Source organism: Balaenoptera physalus (genome assembly GCF_965194825.1).
Source record: "Balaenoptera physalus genome assembly, chromosome: 16".
Taxonomy (NCBI): domain Eukaryota; kingdom Metazoa; phylum Chordata; class Mammalia; order Artiodactyla; family Balaenopteridae; genus Balaenoptera; species Balaenoptera physalus.
The window spans coordinates 8,823,442-8,844,929 of NC_138898.1; the positions used below are offsets into that span (position 1 = coordinate 8,823,442).

At 43.9% G+C, this 21,488-nt stretch overlaps 1 protein-coding gene across 6 annotated transcripts in view; it reads right to left on the reverse strand.

Moving 5' to 3' along the window:
- Positions 1 to 21,488, reverse strand: part of TSHZ2 (teashirt zinc finger homeobox 2) — a 444,239-nt gene that overhangs the window by 171,980 nt on the left and 250,771 nt on the right. For 2 of the 6 annotated variants that reach the window (XM_082428374.1, XM_082428375.1), the window contains exon 2: positions 8,322 to 11,267. In XM_082428374.1, the coding sequence (XP_082284500.1) occupies positions 8,322 to 11,267 (2,946 nt within the window). Of the gene's footprint in view, positions 1 to 5,148; positions 5,779 to 6,322; positions 11,268 to 21,488 lie in introns of those variants that run through there. The other 4 variants (XM_082428373.1, XM_082428371.1, XM_082428372.1 and 1 more) reach the window with 4 other exon arrangements.

A 21,488-nucleotide genomic window follows, 5' to 3' on the forward strand; every position in this document is an offset into this window, starting at 1 on the left:
TTGAATTCTAAGCCAGAGCAAACACTACCCAATAAGGACCCGTCTCCACGGTTATCGCACACCAGAGAATCCACAGGAAGGCAGCAAAAGGGGAAGTGGAGGCTACAGCAAGTGGGGGGAAGGAGGGAGAAATAAACAACTAAACTTGACAAAATCCTCTTGTGAACAAAAATAGAATTATTTGACTGTGAAATCGAGTAATGTAGCATTGAAAATAACATAACCTGAAACATCATTTTTTCCTCCATAGATGAAAAAATACCAGATAAAACCGTGCACGTTGAAAGTGCCAATTTTCTGGAGGGCCTGAGTGGTAGGAAGTTGTCTGTGTCAAAGATTTGAGCTTTCGAGATACTTAAACTTTTTTTTTTTTTGCCCATTCATCTTCTCTCCCGTGCAAGTAACTTGTGGACGGGCTTCACATCTCACACTCTGGTGTAGCACCCGATAGAATTTAAGCCAGGGGATACCAGAAGGGTGATGGGAGAACTTCTGTCCAGAATTCCAGCTTGAGGTAGGTAGTCATTTGTCCACATGTGACTTCCAGCTCTGCCACTCATTAGCTGTGTGAGCCTGACCACGTCCCCTCTCCAAGGGCTGGTTTCTTCTCTTGCAGCCTAGGCGTGACCACAGTTCTTTCTTTATAGAGTTTAGGGTTAAAATTAATTGAGATAATATACATAAAGGGCCTAGCACAATAGCTGGGGTGCTGTAAATGCTCAATAAATGCTAATCCTCTGTCAATATCGATCAGTGACAACAAGGACAATAGTGATAGCGGACACTGTGCCAGGCACTGATTTAAGCTTTCTCTGACCCCATCAATCAACGTCATCATCATCATCAGCATCATCATTTGCATCAAAACTCATGGAAGACCAAGGCAGATCTTCCTAAGCATGACACAGCCACCAGGGATGCTGGACTGTAGCAAATGAAAATGTTCAAGGTAGATGATGGCGGGGAGAGAAAGGGGGCGTCAGAGGGCAAGACATGCAGGTTAACGGTACATTGCATCCTTTCCCAGGGCCACCCAAACACCACCCAATACTACCGTTTCCCCCTCAAAGCTGTTTTAGTTCCATCGGTCCTAGCAGTCTCTCCTTATTTCTTTAAATCAAATGGCACAATCCATCCCCATCTTGATTTAAGCCTTAAGCAAACCCAAGAGGATTTTTTTGAGGTAGGCGATCAAGGTGGGGCATAGAGAGAGGACAGTGATATTCGTCAAGCCCTTGCTCTGTGGGCCAGGCCCAGCGCTGAGCACTGCCCGTAATGTGTGCACTGTTTTACCTAACCCTGGACACAAGCTGAAAAGGGAGAAAGGGAGCTGCACTGACCGCCACCCTGTCTGTGCCAGCCTCTCTCATCAACCTGCACGTAGATTATTTTTTCAAGTTTTCACAGCACCGCTGGAGGATTAGCCCAATAGAAGGGCCCTCCGTGCCTAAATATATCATATGCTTCCTGCCAGTAAAAAAACAAAGAAATAAACAAAGAAATAAAGACTATTCCAGGAAAAACAACCACCGCCACTTTCCACAGCACCCTGGACTCATGGGCTTTGGGAAGTGAATGTGCTCAACTGCAACACAAAGTTCTCTAAAACCCCCAAATGTGACATGTGCCTTGGGCTCCTGGCATCCTTTTTGCCTGCCAGGTGAGCCTGGCGTAATATTGACACTGGATTTAATAGGAGAACATGACATGCAGTGATTTTCAACAAACTCCTGCTCTTTCAGAGGAAGAGCCAGGAAAGAAAGCACAGCACACCAAATCCTCTTCTATTTTGGTTCCCTTTATGCATTCCGTTATCTCCGTGGCCTACATATCATTTAACAAACTGCCCTGCGATTCTTGCAGGGCGTGGCGTCGTGACTGATTTAAAATCCCCGCATTGCTAAAACTGCATTGTTCTTCATCAAGTTGAGTCATTTTTATGTGAAGTGTCAAGCTCCCTAACAAATAACTCCTGCCAGACAAATCAAGTTCCTCGTCTTAGAGCCGCGGCTAAATAGTTTATAGCTTTAATCTGCTCACCGAGGTGTGCAGTCTATGACAGTAATTATAAATGCAAGGAGAAATTATAGCTGAATGCTTTAACTGCATTAGGAGCCGTTTGATGAACAATCATGAGCGCCTGCTCATTTCCAACAATAGAGGGCAAGTTGGTGTCAATGCATTAGAAAGATTTCAGTTCTGCATGGCTTTTTCTCTCATTTACCATGGAATGTCACTTGTCTCCTATAAAGTAGAAAAAAACACACCGTGGAACGCTTTAAACTTGATCGTTAAAAAAAAAGACAAAGAGAGAAATGCAGGAGAAAACTGTTTATCATGATGACTTCTGGTTTTTTTTTGGTTTTTTTTTTTCTGTTTTGTTTGGCGGCAGGTTCAGTTTCAAATTAGTTCGGTGAAGGTAACTGCTTGTTTACTTACTAGGGGCCTTAAAAAAACCCGACCTCAAGCCATTTTCGAAAAACCTTTACAGAGAAAGACTTCTTTCAATGAAGGGCAAGTTCAAATTCCGCTCAGGCAGAGGCCCTGTGATCGGTGTGTGTCTCTCAACTAGATCCCGCTCTCCATCTGTATCTACCTCAGCTAACGACACAATTTAGTTCTTTATTTTCCTCTCCTCACTTTTGCAGAAAGACGTTTTTAATTTCGCTGAAGAATTACACAAATGTATTTTAAAGACATAAATCCATATAAAAAATATGAGCTAATTAAAACATTGCACTCCCTGTCGCTCATGGATTTTCAATTTAGCGAAAGAAAAAAGAATTGCATCTGGTTAAATGAAAAGATGATACTGATGGCAGATTGGAGTAAATGAAAAATAATGTTACTCTATATTAAAGCACCAAATTATACCCGCCAGGATTTGAGCATTCAGAAGTCCAAATGAGGGGGAAAGTGCAACGGAGACGGAGATGCATTGATGCAAAAGAGGGGTTAAGCCAGATCGCTCGGGTGAAATGAAAACGTGAAAAGAGGTGACGCATTTGTTTCTTGCTGCGTTAGAAATGCCGCGGTCTCATGGTCACATGCCCTGTTTCCAAATTCTCATTTTGCTTTCCCAAAATTAGAGTCCGGATGAGGATTAAAAAATTCTCACGCATCTATTTTCCCTGGAATTTGGGTCATTTCTTGGTGAGACGCTCTATGGTAATTGTATGGTCACCTGACTGAACACAGAAATTACAATGAAGAGAGTGAGGATGCGTTGCTTCTTCCCCCAGGTCAGTCCCAGGCCCCCGAGTTGTGGTATTTGATTTGCAGCTGGAGCCTCCCAGAGGCCAAGGAGAGCCCTTATCATCTCTCCACCCTTACACCACATTTTATAGACTTCTTTTCTGAGTCATTGGATGTATTCCTGGCCGTGGGTAGCACCTGGAAACCATCAGGCAAGACGGAGGAGAAGCCAAGAGGCAGAAGAAACCTGATGAGCGTTGGGCAGTCCTGGGTTCGAATCCCACCTCTATGCTCACTGTGTGCTCTTAGACAAATCACGGAAGCCCTTGAGCTTTTTGCAAAATCAGGATGATCTGAATACCCGTGCCCGACTCATAGAAAGAGACCAAGAGGTGGTAGTTTTGCTGTCATTGCTATCATTATAATTAAATAGTAGGTCAAGGTTTCCTTGGGGCACCTGCCTAGTATTAAATAGCTCAACCTGGGAACACTCTGTAAGCTCTATACACTTTAGGCGAAGCTGAAGAACACGGTATGGGCCTGTAGGCACTGCCTAGAACTAACTTTTCTTGTGAACCTCCTATGAGACAGCTTTCACAGAAAAGAATTTCGTACATTTACTTAATTCTCACAACTTTTCTGTGAGGGGAGAATTATGTCCACGTTTTATAGACATAGAAGTGGGGCATATCTAAGAGACAGTGGGTGAGTTAGGGTTTGAACCCAGGCCTGCAGGACTCGGCAGCCCTGACATCACACTGCCCCTGGTACCACCGTTCCCCTCCTCGGCTTCCCCCAGGACTGGCCAGATGCCCTCCTGTGTGCTCCTTTCGGCGTTTACCCCAGAGCTGCCCGTCTCTGTGTCTCCCACGAGCCTCCAAGGCAGACTCTTGTCCTGGTCACTGGCTTATTCCCTGGGATTAGCACAGTGCTTGGCACGGAGTGATGGCTTTCTAGACGGGTGATAATGAATGAGTGAGGCTCAGAGATGGTGGGAATTTGAGAAATTCATGCAGAATCTCTCTGCTTCCATTTCCTCCCCTGTAACATGGCTGAATCAACCCTACTTCATAGGGCTGTTTGTGAGTATCAAGTGAAATAACGTCTGTGATGTGCTTGCTGCAGCCCTGGCACATTTGGCTAGTATAATCAGCACGACTGTTGGTTCTCCGTCACATAGCCTTTGCTAATAGAGTCCGGAGCACAGTAAAATCCCAGCCAATATTTGTTGAAAGATGAAAGAGAGGAGAGAAGACAGGAAGGAAGGAGGGAAGGAAGGAGGGAGGAAAGGAAGGAGGGAGGGAGGAAGGGAAGGAGGGAGGGAGGAAGGGAAGGAGGGAGGGAGGAAAGGAAGGAGGGAGGGGAAAAAAAAGAAAGGAAGGAAAGAAAGAATATTATTTGCTGGATGAAAGCAAGGGTGATGCCTCTAATAGACATTAGTTAGTCCAGCTCATTTTGTTCTTCCCAGGCTGCCATATAACCCATGCTGTTAGGGTTGCCAGATTTAGCAAATACAAATACAGAATGCCCAGTTAAATTTGAATCTCAGATAAACAATGACCACTTTTTTTTAGTATAAATATGGCCCATGCAATATTTGGGACATGCTTATTCTAAAAACTTATTTGTCATTTACCTGAAATTCTAATTTACCCGGACATCCTGTATTTTATCTGGGAACCTATGTGCTGTTCACCCTGAACATGGGTTTTAGATTCATCCCCTCCATCAATTTCAAGGCTAGTTGTGCTGCTAAACTTGTACACTCTTGTACACTATTGTACACTACATTACACGGTAATGACTATAATTTCAGGTCCTTATGCATTCTGGACTCATTGATTTGTTCTTTGTTTAATTCCTGTTATTCAAGTGCATGTGGTTTTTAAAGGTATATACAAATATCTATTGAAATTGTTTTAGATTACTTATATCCTAAATTAGGGATGCACATTTAACATTTTCTAATTAATTTTTAATGAAAAGTTGCATTTAATATTTGGCAGAGAATTTTGTAGAATTTAAGACATATCTAAGAAAAGAAAGAAAATTCAGGTCAAAATTCTCATCTTGCACCCAACATAGGTATGGTAAAGCTCCCAAATTTTCCATAAAATCTTGACCATCCTTACTAAGACGACATGTCATTTTGTACAATTTGTGCTGTCATGCATACCGACTAAAATTAGAGTTCCAGATAACAGTGATCTCATTTTGTGATCATTTGAAAACATATATGCATAATTCTAAGCAGTGGGCAAGGTTTTGCACACCTATTGTTCTAAAAGTGGACCCGTAGGGTGGAGGAATTCTTTTCTAGGTGAAAGGCATCAGAAAGCCGCCTTTGTGCAGATGTGGGAGCCATTCAGGCAGACCGGGAGATCTTTAGTATCAACACAAACACCAAGCACCTGCATCATTTTTTGTATGCACACAACACATATACTTTGAATGAGTTCCAAACACTCAAACCTGTTTTTCTGCTGTCCTCTCTCAGAATCACAGCACTGATGGAGCTTCGTTTTCATATAATGATAACTTTGTAATATGGTGCTTTGAAGGTCCAAATCAGAAATGTTTATTCTGTACAAGTGCAGAGGGATGAGAAAAGAGCTATCTTACCTATGTATTTAATAGACTTGTAAGTACCTTTGTGTCGGTTTTTCCAAATTATTGGTTTTTCTTTGCTTCTCTAGAACAGGTTTGTGCATTTCGGATTTTGACTGAGGCTTTCTTTCCCTCCCCATTCTCCATTTACATACTGCAATGTTTTGGCTGTGATATTAATTTTTTTAAAATGATTACAAACCTAAAATGTGGAAAATGGGTCTTCATTGTAGCACAAATAAACACTACCTATATGTCCTTTTCACCATGGTTTGGACCTACCACTACGGGATTGGAAGCATTTATCTCTGTGTGTTCTGTGTATATCCATCTTTTTTTTTTTTCTTTTTTGAAGGACCAGGAAAGCACAATAGTAAGTTACATAAAATTTAAAATGTTATATAGCAAATAAATAGGTGTCATGGAGACCCAAGCTCACATTTAGATTCAATAGGTGCATTTCAGCTTTTCTTTCAATCGTATGAGCTGAACGAATCATGCTTGGAAAGCAAGAGAGGACTCTGCCAGTAATACACTTTAATTATCATGATAAAAACATGCAAACAAAACAAAAGTCTTCATTTGGGCCCAGATAGCCATTAGCCATTAGAGTGATAGGATGGGTTCCCCCTTTGTCAGAAGCTCTTAGATCTTCTCACTGAGGCAACAGTCCCAGTTTTTAACCCTTCATTTCATTCTGACCATCCTTGCATTCAGTAAACCTCCCTATGTGATGTGAAGTGAGCCCAAAGCCACATCATATACATACCCGTCCCCACTTGGAACCCTGCTAGGGCTCATGGCTTGGTGGCTTGAACCGAAAGTCTCCTATTTAACAACAAGTGCTCTGACGGGAGGAGGTGGTGAGGGCTTATACAGTTGACCCTTGAGCAACATGGGTTTGAGCTGCCTGAGTCCACTTATACATGGATTTTTTTCAAGCGTAAATACTACGTAGCCCAGGGTTGGTTGCATCTGCGTGTGTGGGACCTCGGATACAGAGGAAGCAGGGATAGGCAGGCTACGCCGCAGGGAGGGCTACTGTAAGTTACACGCGGATTTGCCACTGCGCAGAGGGTTGGCACCCCTAACCCCCAAGTTGTTTAAGGGTCAAGTGTATGCTAGTATGAACTGTTCGTATCTCATATCTTAACCCAAAGAGCTAATCTATAACCTAGCATGACATAAACTGGGCTGGCAAGTGCCAAAGGTTTAAGTCAGGTTGGGTCCCATTATGGGGTGTGGCCTAACACCCCAACCTGAACATCTGATGGTCCCTAGCACGTGGGGGTATCATGCTGGAGGGGAGAGAAAAGGAGGTAGAGAAAATACATAAAGGGCGGTGAAAAGAAGTTCAGCCTTGCTTATGCTCAACGTTTGAAAATGGCTGGTGGCACTAGTCTGCCAAGGTACTTGACCTTGGCGTCTGTCCTCTTTCCTGAAGGTGACATAGGTAGTCTGGGCACTGGTGACTCTGCCAGGCATGGAACTTTGATGATGCATGATGCAAATTATCTCAAGCTGTGGGACCCCATGTGCCTTGGCAATGAGTGTGCAGAGCGTCATTTGCTTCTTTATATAAAATAGAATCTCAAAGCCATGCGTTGCATCTACCTTTGCTAAAGGTGGACTCTGATATTAGCTTTATCTCCAGGACAACCAAAAGACGAGGGAGGAAAATAAGCTTCCTCTCTTTTCATCTCAGTGTTCTGCAGAGAGGAGTATTTTCCTCCCATCCGACTACAGGGCATATGCCCTTTCACAGGAGACCTAATGGATAGGAGATGAAGGGGAGGGAGTGGAAGGTAGCAATTGCTGCAAGTAAGCTGCAAAAAGCATTAATTACTAGTAATAATAATAAAGCCAGCTTTAAACTATTCATGAGTTGATTAAGAAATCTCTGTATAGTGGCTACCCCCAGGAACCCTACAATCTTTATTCGCTTGCTCACTTTTTAAAAAGAATTTTCATCACCTTGTAAGTCATTCGCATTACTCTCGGAAGGTGAGGTGGTGAAATGGGACAGTAAGACAAGTCAGTACTTATCAATTAAAATGAGGTGTAGCCTTGGCTGGACCTTGAAAGTTGGGCCTTGGGTAACTAAGAGGGCCTTGGGTAACTAAGAGGGCCTTGGGTATCAAGAGGCAGTCACCTGTGAGCTCCATCTCTCTAAACCCATTTTATTCTATTTCCCAACGCTGAACCGGAGAAACTGAGAGAACGGCTAGGACTTAATTCTCATGTTCTGGTCTTTCATAAAAATGCGTGCTATTCCAGCAGGCTACTGTGCTCTTGGTATAGGGAGATGTCAGCTGCCTCTAAATAGACCCATCTCCCTTCTAGAAGCTCCTCACAAAGTTACTGTCACAACCACGTGGGAGCAAACCCATACCTGCAGAGCTATTCTTCATCCACGTCTGTTACAAACTGTGAATGGTGTTCGGGTGACTTGCTGTGCGTTTTGCTTAGGTGGAGTTTTACCGCGTGTTTGCTCACAAATGTCCGACAGCACAACTTACACTTGAACTTAGAGTCTGTGTCCTCTTCGCCAGCTATGGTTTCCGGTGACCTCTGAGCCGACGATACCCGGGAGATCTCCTGCTCCGCTTTGCTTTGCTGTTCCACGGCCATGCGGGTCATGTCCTTCATCTGGAAACCTAGGTGAGATTCTAAGTGACCGATGTAGGTGGAAGGGGTTCTGAACTGGGAGGCACAGTCACTGCAGTAAAAGATCGGGTGTCCTTTGTCCATGTTTTTCAGGAATTTGGTCCCGCCCGTTTTCCTCAGCTGGTACTTGACGTTGGCCAGCCAGTGGCTGATGGTGGTCATCGAGAGCCCCGTGAACTTCGAGATCTGCATTCGCTCCTGTGGGCCCAGATCGGACAGCAGGTATTTGCCCTCCGACGTCTGGAAGAGGCTGGAGGCAAACTGAGCCTGCAGGATTAGAAGATGCTGAGGGTTCCAATTGGACTGCCGGCCTTTCCTCTTATGCAAGGTTGAGACTTCGCTGGACACGGCCTCGAAGCGCCTGACCTCCGTCCCCAGCTTCACGGGAGGGACGGTGGAGGAAGCAGCAGGCTTTGGGGTGGCGGCTTTGGGGAGGACTTTGACCGCGTCGGCGATATCGCACACAGCGTGCTTCTGCGGTGGGGACGTACAGGATTGTGCCTGCGAGGACTCAGCCTTCTTGCCTTTGGACTTGGTCAGGTCGATGGGCTGGTCGCTGTTCTCAAACAGGTAGCGTCTGGACACGCTGGCCGGCCTTGCGGAGACAGGACTCAACACCGGCTTGTCCGTGACACTGAGATGCGACTTATGAAACATCGACATTGTGCTTGAGCTTGGGCTGGAGCAGGAAGGAGAGCGCAAGGGTTCCGTAGCTTTGCCCAGGTGATTGTTCAGGACAGACTGCAGGGCACTGAGCGGGTTGATGCACGGCAGGGCCGAAGCATGGTTGGCGAGGGCACAGCCGTTGCTGAGGGATGATGCTGGCTCCAAGGGCTGGGGTTTCTCTTTCTCACCACCTTCTTTCATCCGCTTGTCCTCCTCCTTCAGGGGACAAGGCTCAGCCTTTTTGGATTCTGAAGGGGGTTCACACTTGGAGAAAGAATCCCCCTCACTGTGGCTGAAAGAGGACGCCTCTTCATGGGGACTTTCTTTGCCACACTCCTTCACCACTTCATCTTTGTCTTCCGGCTCCTTCTTAACTTGCGTGTATGGGGCCAGGCTTGTGGGCACAGAAACCAGCGGCATTACTTTCCACTTGGGTGCAATTGGCCTTAACTTGTTGGTGAGGTTGGGTCGAATCTGCAGCACCTGGGAGCCCATCAGCAAAGCAGGCTTGGTGCCCTCTGACAGCTGGTAGGCGGCGTGGATGCTGGGGTATGCGCTCCAGCTGGGAGCCCCATTCTGGGCTTTGTTGATGGCGGTGGTAACAGTATTTTCCAGTGACTTCAAAATGTCCCCTCCGCCCTTTGAGCCGTCTTCCAAATCCTCCTCCCTTAGGTACTGGTATTTTATCGTAGGGTCTAAAGGTTTTTGTAGAGGGTCTTCATAGTCCTCGCTTTTCATGACTTTCTCATCCTTGTTGATCTGCTCTGCTTTTTCTTTTTTACTCTCTCTCTTTAACTCAGTCGTAGAAGCTGTGCAGTCAGCAGCTGAGTTATTCGATGGCTTGGGAGCCAGAGAATCACTGTTTGGGGCGTCTGACAACGACTGCATCTTCTCCACGGCGAGTGGGTCTAGCACCAGCTGCTTCCCTTTCTTGGAGGCAGAGCTGGTGACCTTGAGGAAGTGACCGGTGACCATCATGTGGGTGGTGAGCTGCTGCAAAGTATCGTGGGAGCTCCCACACTCCATGCACTTCAAGATCTGGGACTTGCAGGCCTCAAACTGCCAGGTGTAGCTGGCGCCATTTTGGTAGCCGTAGCGATTGTTGGAGGACAGCTGTATGTTGGCGTTCTTCTGAGAAGGAAACGAATCTGCAAACGATCCTGTGGTCGAATCGGGGGAACATGGCCGATTGATGTCAAAGATGCGTTTCTTCGCCGGAGTGACCATTTTCGACGAAATGGTTGGTACTGGTTCCTTCAAAGGCACTTTTTGGTAATGTTTCGTTTTGATCATGTGGACACTCAAATCTTGGAGGGAATCGAAGGAGTCGCCACAAAACATACATTTCAGGACCTTTTGAGCATCCTCTTTGTCCATATCCTGGAAAGCCCTTTTCCGGGGCTTTGAATAACTCGTGGGTCTGAGCTTGTCCTTTTTGCGGTTGTCATCTTGATAGTGGCCCGTTTCGTTCATGTGCACAGTCAACTCGACCAGGGTGTCATAGGCGGCGCTGCACTGCCGACACCGGAACCTGCTGGCCCCGGTGAAAACGGTCCCGCACATCTTACTGCTCTGCCGGTACAGCTGGACCGAGCTGAACAGGCTGGGCTTCGACACGGATCTGGAAGGCAAGTTCTGCTGTAGGCTTTTGGACAGAGCGTCTTGGTGCCAATCGAAATCAGTCTTGTTGCTGCCATTACGGGGGTCACAATTCCGCCTCTCGCTGTTGGACAGTTTGAAGCCAAGACCCAGGCCCGACCAGTAGGAATCAGACAAGATGTTGGCGTAGACGGCGGTCATTTTATCCATGCAACTGTGGGCTTCGTTTGGAAGCTTGGCGTGCACGCTTGCTTTCCTGTCCAAGGCATCTCGGCCGCACACGCTCTTGACGTCTGACATCTGATCACTGGCATCACTCAGCAAGGACTCATTCTCGGCGTCCTGATTGGACAGGTGACTTCCTGGAGAGTTCTGGTAGCTGAAGCAGCCTTTCTGCTCGGGGCCCGTTTCTAGCTCCTCGTCTGTCCCTGGGTCATTGCTGCCCTGAAGGTGAGCTACCGAACCACTGTCTTCCTCTTCCTCCTCTTCTTTTATTTCCTCCCCTTCCTTCAGCTGTTCTTCCTGGGCGTAGCCTGCAAGCGAAGAAGAAGAGATGAGATAACAGTAGCAGGTGACATATTCCATCCCCATTTCCCCACTTAGACAAAGTGCTTCCCATATGGAACTTAACAATTTAATCGACACTTTTATGAACTGCAAGCAACGGATACAGGAAAAAGCCAAATGATGTCTTTTGTGCCATCTAATGCCTTTTTAAAAAAATTGGCAGGAGTCATAATTCTTTATAAGTGCCTAGAATTCCAAGTTAATAATTTTCATGTTTAAGGAAGATCACTCTAATACTCCTATAATGGGACAGTCACTAAATTCACGTGTATGGCTTTCAGGAAAGCTGGACTGAAATTCAGATCCTATTACAGACATAGCTCTACAAGAAGGACGTTGGCTCATAAGAAAACCAAGACTTGACCCTTGGCATCCTCATGGTAAGGTTTACCAAGACACTTGGCCCTGTTGGCATACACTCATTTTTGAGTGCTCAGAAGTAATTTGGATGCATAGCCATTACATTTTTGATAGCGAGGGTCCTTTTTGTTATAACATTTTTATTTGTGGAGAGTCGCACAGCAGGAAGAGAGATTCTGGAGTATCAAATAAAATCTTCCATTGATAGCTGAAAAATTATGTAAGCTCAGCAAATATAATGATTTTAAAATAATAGCAAATGGTGTTAGAATGGGAGATTTGGGAACTATCCTATTATTCTCAAACAGGTTTATGAAGACCTTTTCAGACAAGGCTGAAAATGCCCTCTCGATCTTGTGCCTGTAATTTCAAATGCACTGTGATTTGTGGGTACCCGTCATGAGATGCCAATTATACATTTGATTTGTAGATGCAAAATGCTATTGGGGATGCATGCTTTCCCTTCTCTGAAAGGATTTAGGACCAGTAATTGCATAGGGAAAATGAAGGCATGAGAGAGCGGGTGCAAAGGGAATTAATGGGCAGATACCCATCAATGGAGATGAGGAATGTGACCATTTATGCTCACGTGCTCATTTTCTTCACCTGGCCTTTTCAGGGCCACGTGGATAAAATGCAACCAAAGAAGTACCAAAGCAAGGGAGATTCAGTCTTAGATGTGTAAGGGCTGCATGATCTCAATGCAGTATTTTCCTTATGAGGTCCTATCTCCCCTCTCAGTGCGGGTGGGTACTTGGGAGAAACCCTAGGGCAATGCTGTTACTTCCATTCACCAGGTATAATACTTGAAAAAGGGGTGATCAAGCATTGGAGGTCTCTCCCGAGAGGCAGGCAGAGAGGAGAGAAGGGGGATTATTAGGAGTAAGTCACCTGCAGTCAGGAACTCCAAGGGCTCCAAAGACTGAAAATGAAGAATATTTTTTTTTTCAGATTTTTATTTACTTATTTATTTTCCAAAAGTAGGGTATTTTAAAACTTGAACTGTAGCTGATTTACAATAATGTATTAGTTTCTGGTGTACAGCAAAGTGATTCAGTTATACACATATTTATATGTACATCTTTTCAGATTCTTTTCCATTATAGGCTATTATAAGATATTGAATATAGTTCCCTGTGCTATACAGTAAATCCTTATTGGTTACCTATTTTATATACAGTGGTGTGTATCTGTTAATCCCATACCCCTAATTTATCCCTCCCCTGCCTCCCCTTTGGTAACCATAAATTTGTTTTCTATGTCTGTGAGTCTGTTTCTGTTTTGTAAATAAGTTCATTTGTATTGCTTTTTAGATTCCACATATAAATGATACCCTATAATATTTGTCTTTCTCTGTTTGACTTACTTCACTTAGTATGATAATCTCTCGGTCCACCCATGTTGCTGCAAATGGCAATATTTCATTCTTTTTTTGTGGCCGAGTAGTATTCCATTATATATGTATGTGTGTATATATATATATATATTTATATCTGCACATATATGTATATATACCACACTGAAGATGAAGAATATTTATTAATTATTATCTCCTAGGACCTGTGCTAACTATTGCAAATACATTCTTTCATTTTATCTAATATCCACACGAAGTAGAAACTATTATTATTTTCATTTCACAGATGCGGAAACTGAGGCTCTGAGTTTGAGAAATTTTTCTCAAGGCCACACAGTTAGCATTGCAGGGTCGTGCCTGAACCCAGCCTGTGCGATGAGAGAATCCATGGTCTTAACCACTAGGTTTCACTCTCTTTTTAGTACCAATCTAATAAATAAGAAAACTTTGTAGAGACCCAAAGGTTAAAGGTCAAGCCATGGGGTTTCCTTGAAATGTCACCAAATATATAACCACCTCGGAGGGGAGAGCTGTAGGAATACTGTGGACGAGAGCCCACAATTTTAAGGGCGTGATAGCGTAAAACAAAGTGAAATGTAAAAACTCAGCCTCGCCAGTGGTTTTGTGGTTGTGTTGCATTTTTTGGTTGTTGTTATTGGTGTTGTGTTTTTGCTTTCCTAGCAGGTTGACAAGCGGATTTTTCATTAAACTGGGGTTGCTGGTCTCTAGTTCCATAAATTGATTTGAAGAAAAAGAAGCTTCTCAACCTAGGCAAACAGTCGTTAATAAGCGGTCACTACTTGCAAGAAAACCCTAGCTTAGAATAACTGAATTAGATCACACCCCACCCCCGACCCCATCCTCATCGTGTTTTCTTTTTCCTGGACTAGTTTGTATGTTTGTAGAAATAGTCACACCATTAAGATGAAGGAAGAGGTCTATTAACAAAATTAATAAATGACTTGTTACAGAGCCAAGCAAAATACTCCAAAGAATCAGGCAAATTTTACCAATTAAAAACAGGGTTACTTTTGAGAATTAAAAGGGCTTTATTACTCATACATTGGGATGATATTAGCCAGGACTGTTCCAGGCTAAGCTATATAGTCACCACACCTACGGGTGATATGATCACTGAAACAAAGAACACATACACCTGCACACAAAGCAGGTGAAGAAATCTAGGGGGAAAAAAGAAGGCTTTTGCTCTTACGGTTGGTTAACATGTTGCCAGGTTTTATTCATCTCACTATTTTCAGTGCCTAGCACAGGGCCTGATACTTAGTAGGCAGTTGGGAAATAATTCATGTTACATTGTATGTGTGTTGATGAAACATACATGCATGCTTGCATATGCAGGCGCACACGCGCACACGCACGCACACACACACACACACACACACACACGCACACACCACAGACAATCTGCCCAGCCGATATAGTCATTTTCACACAAGGAGAAAAGAAGTGTTCTTTTTTAATGCTGACATTTGGAAGCTGAGCTTTCCGGACCAGCTCAACTTCACAGTCTACTTTGTCCTTCTAAATGGATTCCCCAGAAGAAAAGTCGAAGACAGCAAATGCCTCCCCCACAATACAGATAAAATTTTCTGCTTAATTAGGCATTGACATGTTTACTATAACCTTTACAGAAGAGTAACTCGCGCTGAGAGACCCTTTTTGTCTGTTTTCTTCTGCAGAACAGACTAAATCTCATGCACCCGATAAAGTAACGCATTGAAAAGCCTCATAAAAAAAAATGCCAAAGCATCCATCAGAGTGAGTGTATTTTAACAATGGCTGGGGGTTCCAAGGAGTTTTAAAAAACACATTTTAATATTATACATTTAAAACTGTTCACTTAAGTGATTTTGTTTGCCACCGGCAGCTGAGGGGAGAGAGAGGGAAGACAGCCAGAATATGAGTGATCTGTGTGTAAAATGAGTATCTGTCTCTCTCTCTATTGATGATTCGTTCAGTAAGATTGCATCATGTGTAAATCTTGGTAAAGTGGATGAGTGGCAAGTTTATTCCTATGAATACTTATTTAGCAAAAGAAAATGATCACAATTGCACCGAGGCACAAGGAGAAAGGAGTGTCCTCTGCAGAACCTCCCTGTTGACTTTGGGTTGAAGATCAAACTTCATGGGGGCAAACATCTCCCTGTCCAACCTAAATGTCTAATTTCATCCCTTACCACCGCCTGACTGTGGCCACAGGAAGCTTCTCCCCTCCCAGGACAGGTAATTCATGGGCAAACTCAGTTCCATGTCTAAAAGTTCTACGGTCAAGAGACCATCTCTCTTCTACTCCACAGCCACTGCTCTGTGTCGCCACTGCTGTTCACTCACGTGACTAAATGGGCTTCCTGCTTCCACTTCCTCCAGTCTGTTTTCCAGAGAACTAACTGCTAGAATATTCTTTATTAAAGATGCTGGCTGGCGACTCACTGTTTTAACTCCTGCAGTGTGTTTCTGCTGCACAAATAGAAATAAATTATCATAAAATTCAAACCCTTCGCCTGGTCTATAAGAGTTGGCAGGATTTGGCTTCTGCCTTTTTGCTTTATCGCCCAGTACTCTCGCCCTGCCCTCCACACCCATGGTACAACAACCTACTGGTTCCTTCTTGCGTCTGCCAATCCTTTCCTTGACTGTGGTTCTTGGCAATTGCAGATTTCTCTGCTTGGAAGGCTCTTCCTCTTTGGAAGTTGGTTCCTTTTCATGCTTTAGAATTCAGCTCAGATGGCCTCCTCCTGACCAGTTGTCCCTTCTCTGTGTAACTGTAGATCACATCAACCTACTTACTGAAAGCACTATGGCGCTGACGATACTCTGAAATCATCTTGTGTGTTTATGGATTGACTGTGTCCTCCCACTAAATGTAAAGGTAAAATGTCTGTCCCCTTGAAGGCAGAGACCTTGCTTCTCCCAGCACTCAGATAGTGTCCCGGCGCAGAAAGATGTCCACAAGTTATCTGAGTGAGTGGACAAATAGGACAGGGGATTGGTCCAGTTGTAACAGTGCAGTCGGCACCTGTGATGGGTACATCTCCCCACCCCACCCCTGATCTAGATCAGATGTGAATCACAACCATCCTGATCAACTTTTCTCAATGATAAAAGCAGAACAACCCCACAAATCATCTTTTCAGAGCAATCCAGCCACCAACATTCTTGTTGCCAGAAATCCCTGAGCTGTGGATTTAAAGTTTTTAAGTATGAAGACCGCAAATAAGCATCAAGACTGCAAAGCATCAGGAAATACACTCAATGTGAGCAGATTTTGATTCAAAAAAGATTCACGCTACTTTGAAAGTGTGGATGAATTTTGTCATGGATAAAGCTCATTAGCTGTTCCATGATGTATTATTACACAAATATTAATATTAGGGTGGTCTTATCCCAAATGCTTGATTTTAAAAAGGAGAAATGTCATTAGAAAAATATACTATATATGCTGCAAAGCTTTTACCCTATCATTATATGGGTAAATGCTGAAACAAATCCTCAAACTTTAGAAATTTCCTCTTAAATCAAAGGTTAAAAGAAAAAGGAAACAATTAAAAACACTACCACCTCAATTGTTCCAAAAACCTGTGGTCAGAATGGTTTAAATGAAATTGTGCAAAATAATTCATGGGTGGTATGATGTAAATATCAGATTTTTGCTAGGCATCCATGTTTGTAGTTGCCTTGAAAATCCACAATAGTGTTTACAGTAAAAGCACTGACAGTTTTTAAAGTGGCAGCAGAGGTGGAAGAGTGATAACCCGAGAAGAATATAAAACTCAAGAAGGTTGATTTTTAAAAATGAAACCAGAATTCAATCAAGACCTCATTTAAAAACATATCCGGTGGTGACAGGATCGTTTTCGCCAATCTACCCCACTAAATGACAGTTTAAAATCACATGAAGATTCCACAGTGTGCAGGGCAGACGTAAATGAGGGGATCGCAAGAATTTCTCACCGTGTACCCAGTAGGTACGATAAATGATGACACGGAGGAAGGTCTTCCTGTCATGAGTCTCTAGTGTTTTGGTGACTGTGGTCTAGAAATCTGTTAATATGTATATTATTATTGGCACTAATTGGCACTCTTGTTGGCAGGCTGAGGAAAGAGATAGAGGATTTCTTGTTCAAGGAGGCTGAGCTACCTTTCAGTGGTGACTGGGTCCAGAGCAAGGGCCCCTCGCAGGGCTGTGTTGAGGGGCTCTGTCTGCTTTGTGTTCCAGGAGGTAGTAGGCTACGGGGCTGTGGGATCCCCGGCTCCCTTCCTGAGCAAAGACCTGACTTTACAGAGAATCCAGGTACCATGAGCCAAGGCTCAGCCTCCCTGCCGTCTGGAGAAATCTAAGCTCAGGCACATTTCTAAAAAGAGACATTTTCAATTCAATTTTCATATAGATTTTTATTCCTGCCACACCACACAGAACTCACTAACATAAGCGTGACTTGTACACGCAGCTCAAGAGAGAAGGGCTGGTTCCTTCCTCTATCTGAATGTCAGAACCAAACACATAGAATTCTTTGTTTAAAGGAATGTTGAAGATGGAGTGGTTTAATGACATGAGGCTTCTCCTGGGCCCAGAAGTGCTCTGTAGAGATGGATGGAAAGCTTTCTGAAGGTCATCAAAACAACATCCCTCTTATTATTTCCTGCAGATGTTCAGTAAATTGGAATGTTTTTTATGTACGATGGATACATATTGGGTGTGGTCTGCATGAAAAAAAAAGTCCATTTACTTAATATATTCTTGTTGTAGGCACTTTCTTGGGCTATCCTCACAGTTCTTTGGACTGTAAAGCTGTTTCCTAACCATGCTCTGTGACTTTCTCCACATCTTGGTCATCAGCAAAAAAGGACTAAGTTAGTTTAAATCAGGGAAAGTGGATACTCGGTCATCCTTTTGCGGTTCATCTGTTTATTCATTTAATCAAGAAATATTTATTCTGCAGCTATCACATGCCACATACTTTAGTAGAGTTTTCCCTGGGACTTCCATCACAGTGGTTCCCCAAAGGCCCAGGAGAGTAGAGACCTGAGTTACAGAGAGAAGTTGGACACTGGGATTAGGGAGGAAAAGGTCATGTTAAGGTCATGCATTACTGGAGGAATGCAGGTAACTTAAATGGCAAAGTAGGACAGATGGGAAGAAAACAATCCTGAGTTCCTAAGTAGTGCTGGCATCCAGCTGGATAGACACAGAGGAGCTGCGGATAGCTGGAAAGTCCATGCCACATTGAAAGAGTACAGCTGCTACTCAAGGAACAATCACGGGGTCTAGGGTTGCCAGAAGCTTTGTTTGGCCAAACCATGTAGAAGAAACCAAATACGTCTGGTATCCATCCATTTGCAAGCTCTAAACCAAAGGAATCAGTGGAGGCAGAGTTTGAAGACCTGACATGCTCTTCTGTTGCTTTCTCATACCACCTCTTTGACCTTGATTCTCATCTGTCAATCCCAAATAGGAGTGACCATCCTAAGCCTGCCTACCTCACAGGATTCTGTTAGGACAAAGGAGGAAATGGAAGAGAAAGTGTATCATAAACCCTTGCTACTCAAAGGATGGTCCTTGGATCAACAGCAGCAGCACTTGGGAACTTGTTAGAAATGCAGACTTTCAGCTCCATCCAAGGCCTATCGCATAGGAATCATTTAACAAGATCCCCGGGGGGATTCATAGGCTCAAGAAAGTTTGAGACGCCCTGCTGTAAATGGCAAAACTGTTAATTAGGAGCAAGAGATTTGGTAAGCTACTCCTCTCTGCCTATGTTCCTACGTGTATGTGGGTACCAGCTTTGGGAAGAGAATACAACTTCGAGAGTTCCAGCCCCTCTCCTCTGCAGGGACCAAAAGATGAAATACCTGTGGCTTAGACAATTGCTTCCAGCTATACTGGGAAACGCCGAGCAAGAGAAAAATAAAAGTCACTGATTCAAAGACTGATCAGTTACTGAAGAGATAGGATGGCCCACGGGCCATGGGATCAGGCAGGCCTCAGTTCAAATCTGCCAGTTTGGGCTTCCCTGGTGGCGCAGTGGTTGAGAATCTCCCTGCCAATGCAGGGGACACAGGTTCGAGCCCTGGTGTGGGAAGATCCCACATGCCGTGGAGCAACTAGGCCCGTGAGCCACAACTACTGAGCCTGCGCGTCTGGAGCCTGTGCTCCGCAACAAGAGAGGCCGCGATAGTGACAGGCCCGCGCACCGCGATGAAGAGTGGCCCCGCTTGCCACAACTAGAGAAAGCCCTCGCACAGAAACGAAGACCCAACACAGCCAAAAATAAATAAATAAATTAAAAAAAAAAATCTGCCAGTTTCTGTTTAAATGTGATCGCAGGAGAGTTGCTGAAACTTACAGAGGCTCAGTTTTCTCATCCATAAAATAAGAATACTACTAGTATTTCCTTCATAGGATAGTTAGGAATATCAAATGTGATAAAGTACGTAACACACCAAGGCTGTAGGACTACCTCCTGACTCTCAGTCCTGTTGTAGACTCTTTATAAACACTGCACATCCTGACTGCCAATCTGAACCCGCAGACGGTTGAAATCAGTTGGCTTTGGCATTCTTTGTTATCCCTAAATCCTGTTCCAAGCCAACCGCTTTTGATGATATTTGCATTAAATATGAACCAGATTTGTAAGTGTCATGCATAAGAAGAGAGCTTTATCCAGTTTGGGGTTTGTTACTTAATATTAAATCATTCATACAAGGAGCCAGTGGTATGTGTGCTGGGAACTTCCGTAGAAGTGATGTGCAAACATCAAATGGCAAGTTATTAGGTTATTACCCATAATGATAATGTCTGCAATCTTCAAGAAATAAAACAACCCACCATTCCAGAAAAAAGGTCTTTGTTGGAGGCCTTGGGCTTTGCAATGAGAGAGATGACTAATGGTCAAAGCAGAAGGTCTCCTAGAAAAAATGCTTTATATTCAACTACCTAGAATTTCAGTCTGGCATGTGTTATTATTGGGAAATGTCCTGGTGACAATTTTAAAAAGCAGAGTGAGAAAATATTCATGGGGAAGGGTGAGAAGGGGCCCATTTCATAAGATTTCTGGTAGTTCCAGTTTAGAAATCATTATCCTTATATTATCCTCACACCAAGAGAGCATAAATCAGGAGCAGGGGACAGGGAAAAGTGAAATGAAACAGGGACAAAGAAACTACACAATAGAACTGAGACTTTCCTATCAAAATAAGAGTTCTAGGCTTTGACTTTTCAAGTGGTAGCAACTATTTTCAGCAAAATGTACATACTGATTTTCTATACATTTTTCCCCACATAGGGCTATATAAATACACCCACACGTCTATAGTTCTTTCTAAGACTATAAAGTTTGGAGGGTTTTTTGTGGGGGTTTTTTTGCCAAGAAAAGGGACAGTGAATCAGTATCCAGAACGACCTTCAGAAAGTATACGAAGCCGATGCACCATCTGTATTTTTTCAGATGTATATTCCCATTTTACTTGAAATAACATCATTAGTGCAGCCATCCCACAGAGCTAGAAGGTGATCTTGTTTCCCTCTTGCCTGGCTTGAAGTCAAACATCTTTTCTTTTTTTTGGCAAATGCTGCTTCTTTCTCTGAAATATTTCATGCAGATAATGGATAATGACCACTTCTCATTGCCTTTTCTCGAAAACGTCTAACTGCATTAGCCAAGAACGGACAAATTTTAACCTGCTTCTTTTGCTAAGTTCATGGCTGTGACCACTTCCCATTAAGAAAGAAAGAGAGAGAGAAGAACGCTCACTGTTCCTTCAGAGAAGCAAATTGGCACTGTCAGAAAGCGAGCTGGCCTTTGCTTTTCTAGTGAAAAATCTGCTATCTCTAGAATCACAGGAGTCCAAGGTGGAAAGACCTTTCACGTCTTATGAGCAGTGACTCAGTCAGACAAGGATTTCCTTGCCCTGGTATTCTTCAATTCTATGATTAATGGCTCAGATACTGGACCTTCCAATTCTTCCTCTTCCTGTTGGATTCTCCGCCAGTATGATCACTGTGACCAGTCTGGCTGTGAGGACCACGGGGTATAGAACTTCCCCCCCATTCCTAGGAGGTGAGCAGAGTTTCCAGGCTGCTTCTCCTTGCCTCAAACACTCCAATTTGACTTTTGTTCATTTGACAATGAGGCAAATCAAGAACTCATCCCCTGTAAAAATATAAAGACTTATTCTCTTATCTCACCTTTGCACTTCAAGGTGAACAAGTTTATTAGTTTCTATAGTTTAACTAGTTTCTGGTTTCTATAGAGGAACACATGGCCCCAGGAGCCACCTGGGTCACCGTCACCCTCCAACCCAGTGGTTCTCAACCCGGAGCATGTTTGTGCATTTGGACAATGTCTGGAGACACCTTTGCTTGTTATGACTGGAGACAAGGTGCTACTGGCGACTGCGGAGGGGGGTGGAGAGGCCAGGGGTGCCGCTGAACACCCCGCCATGCACAGGA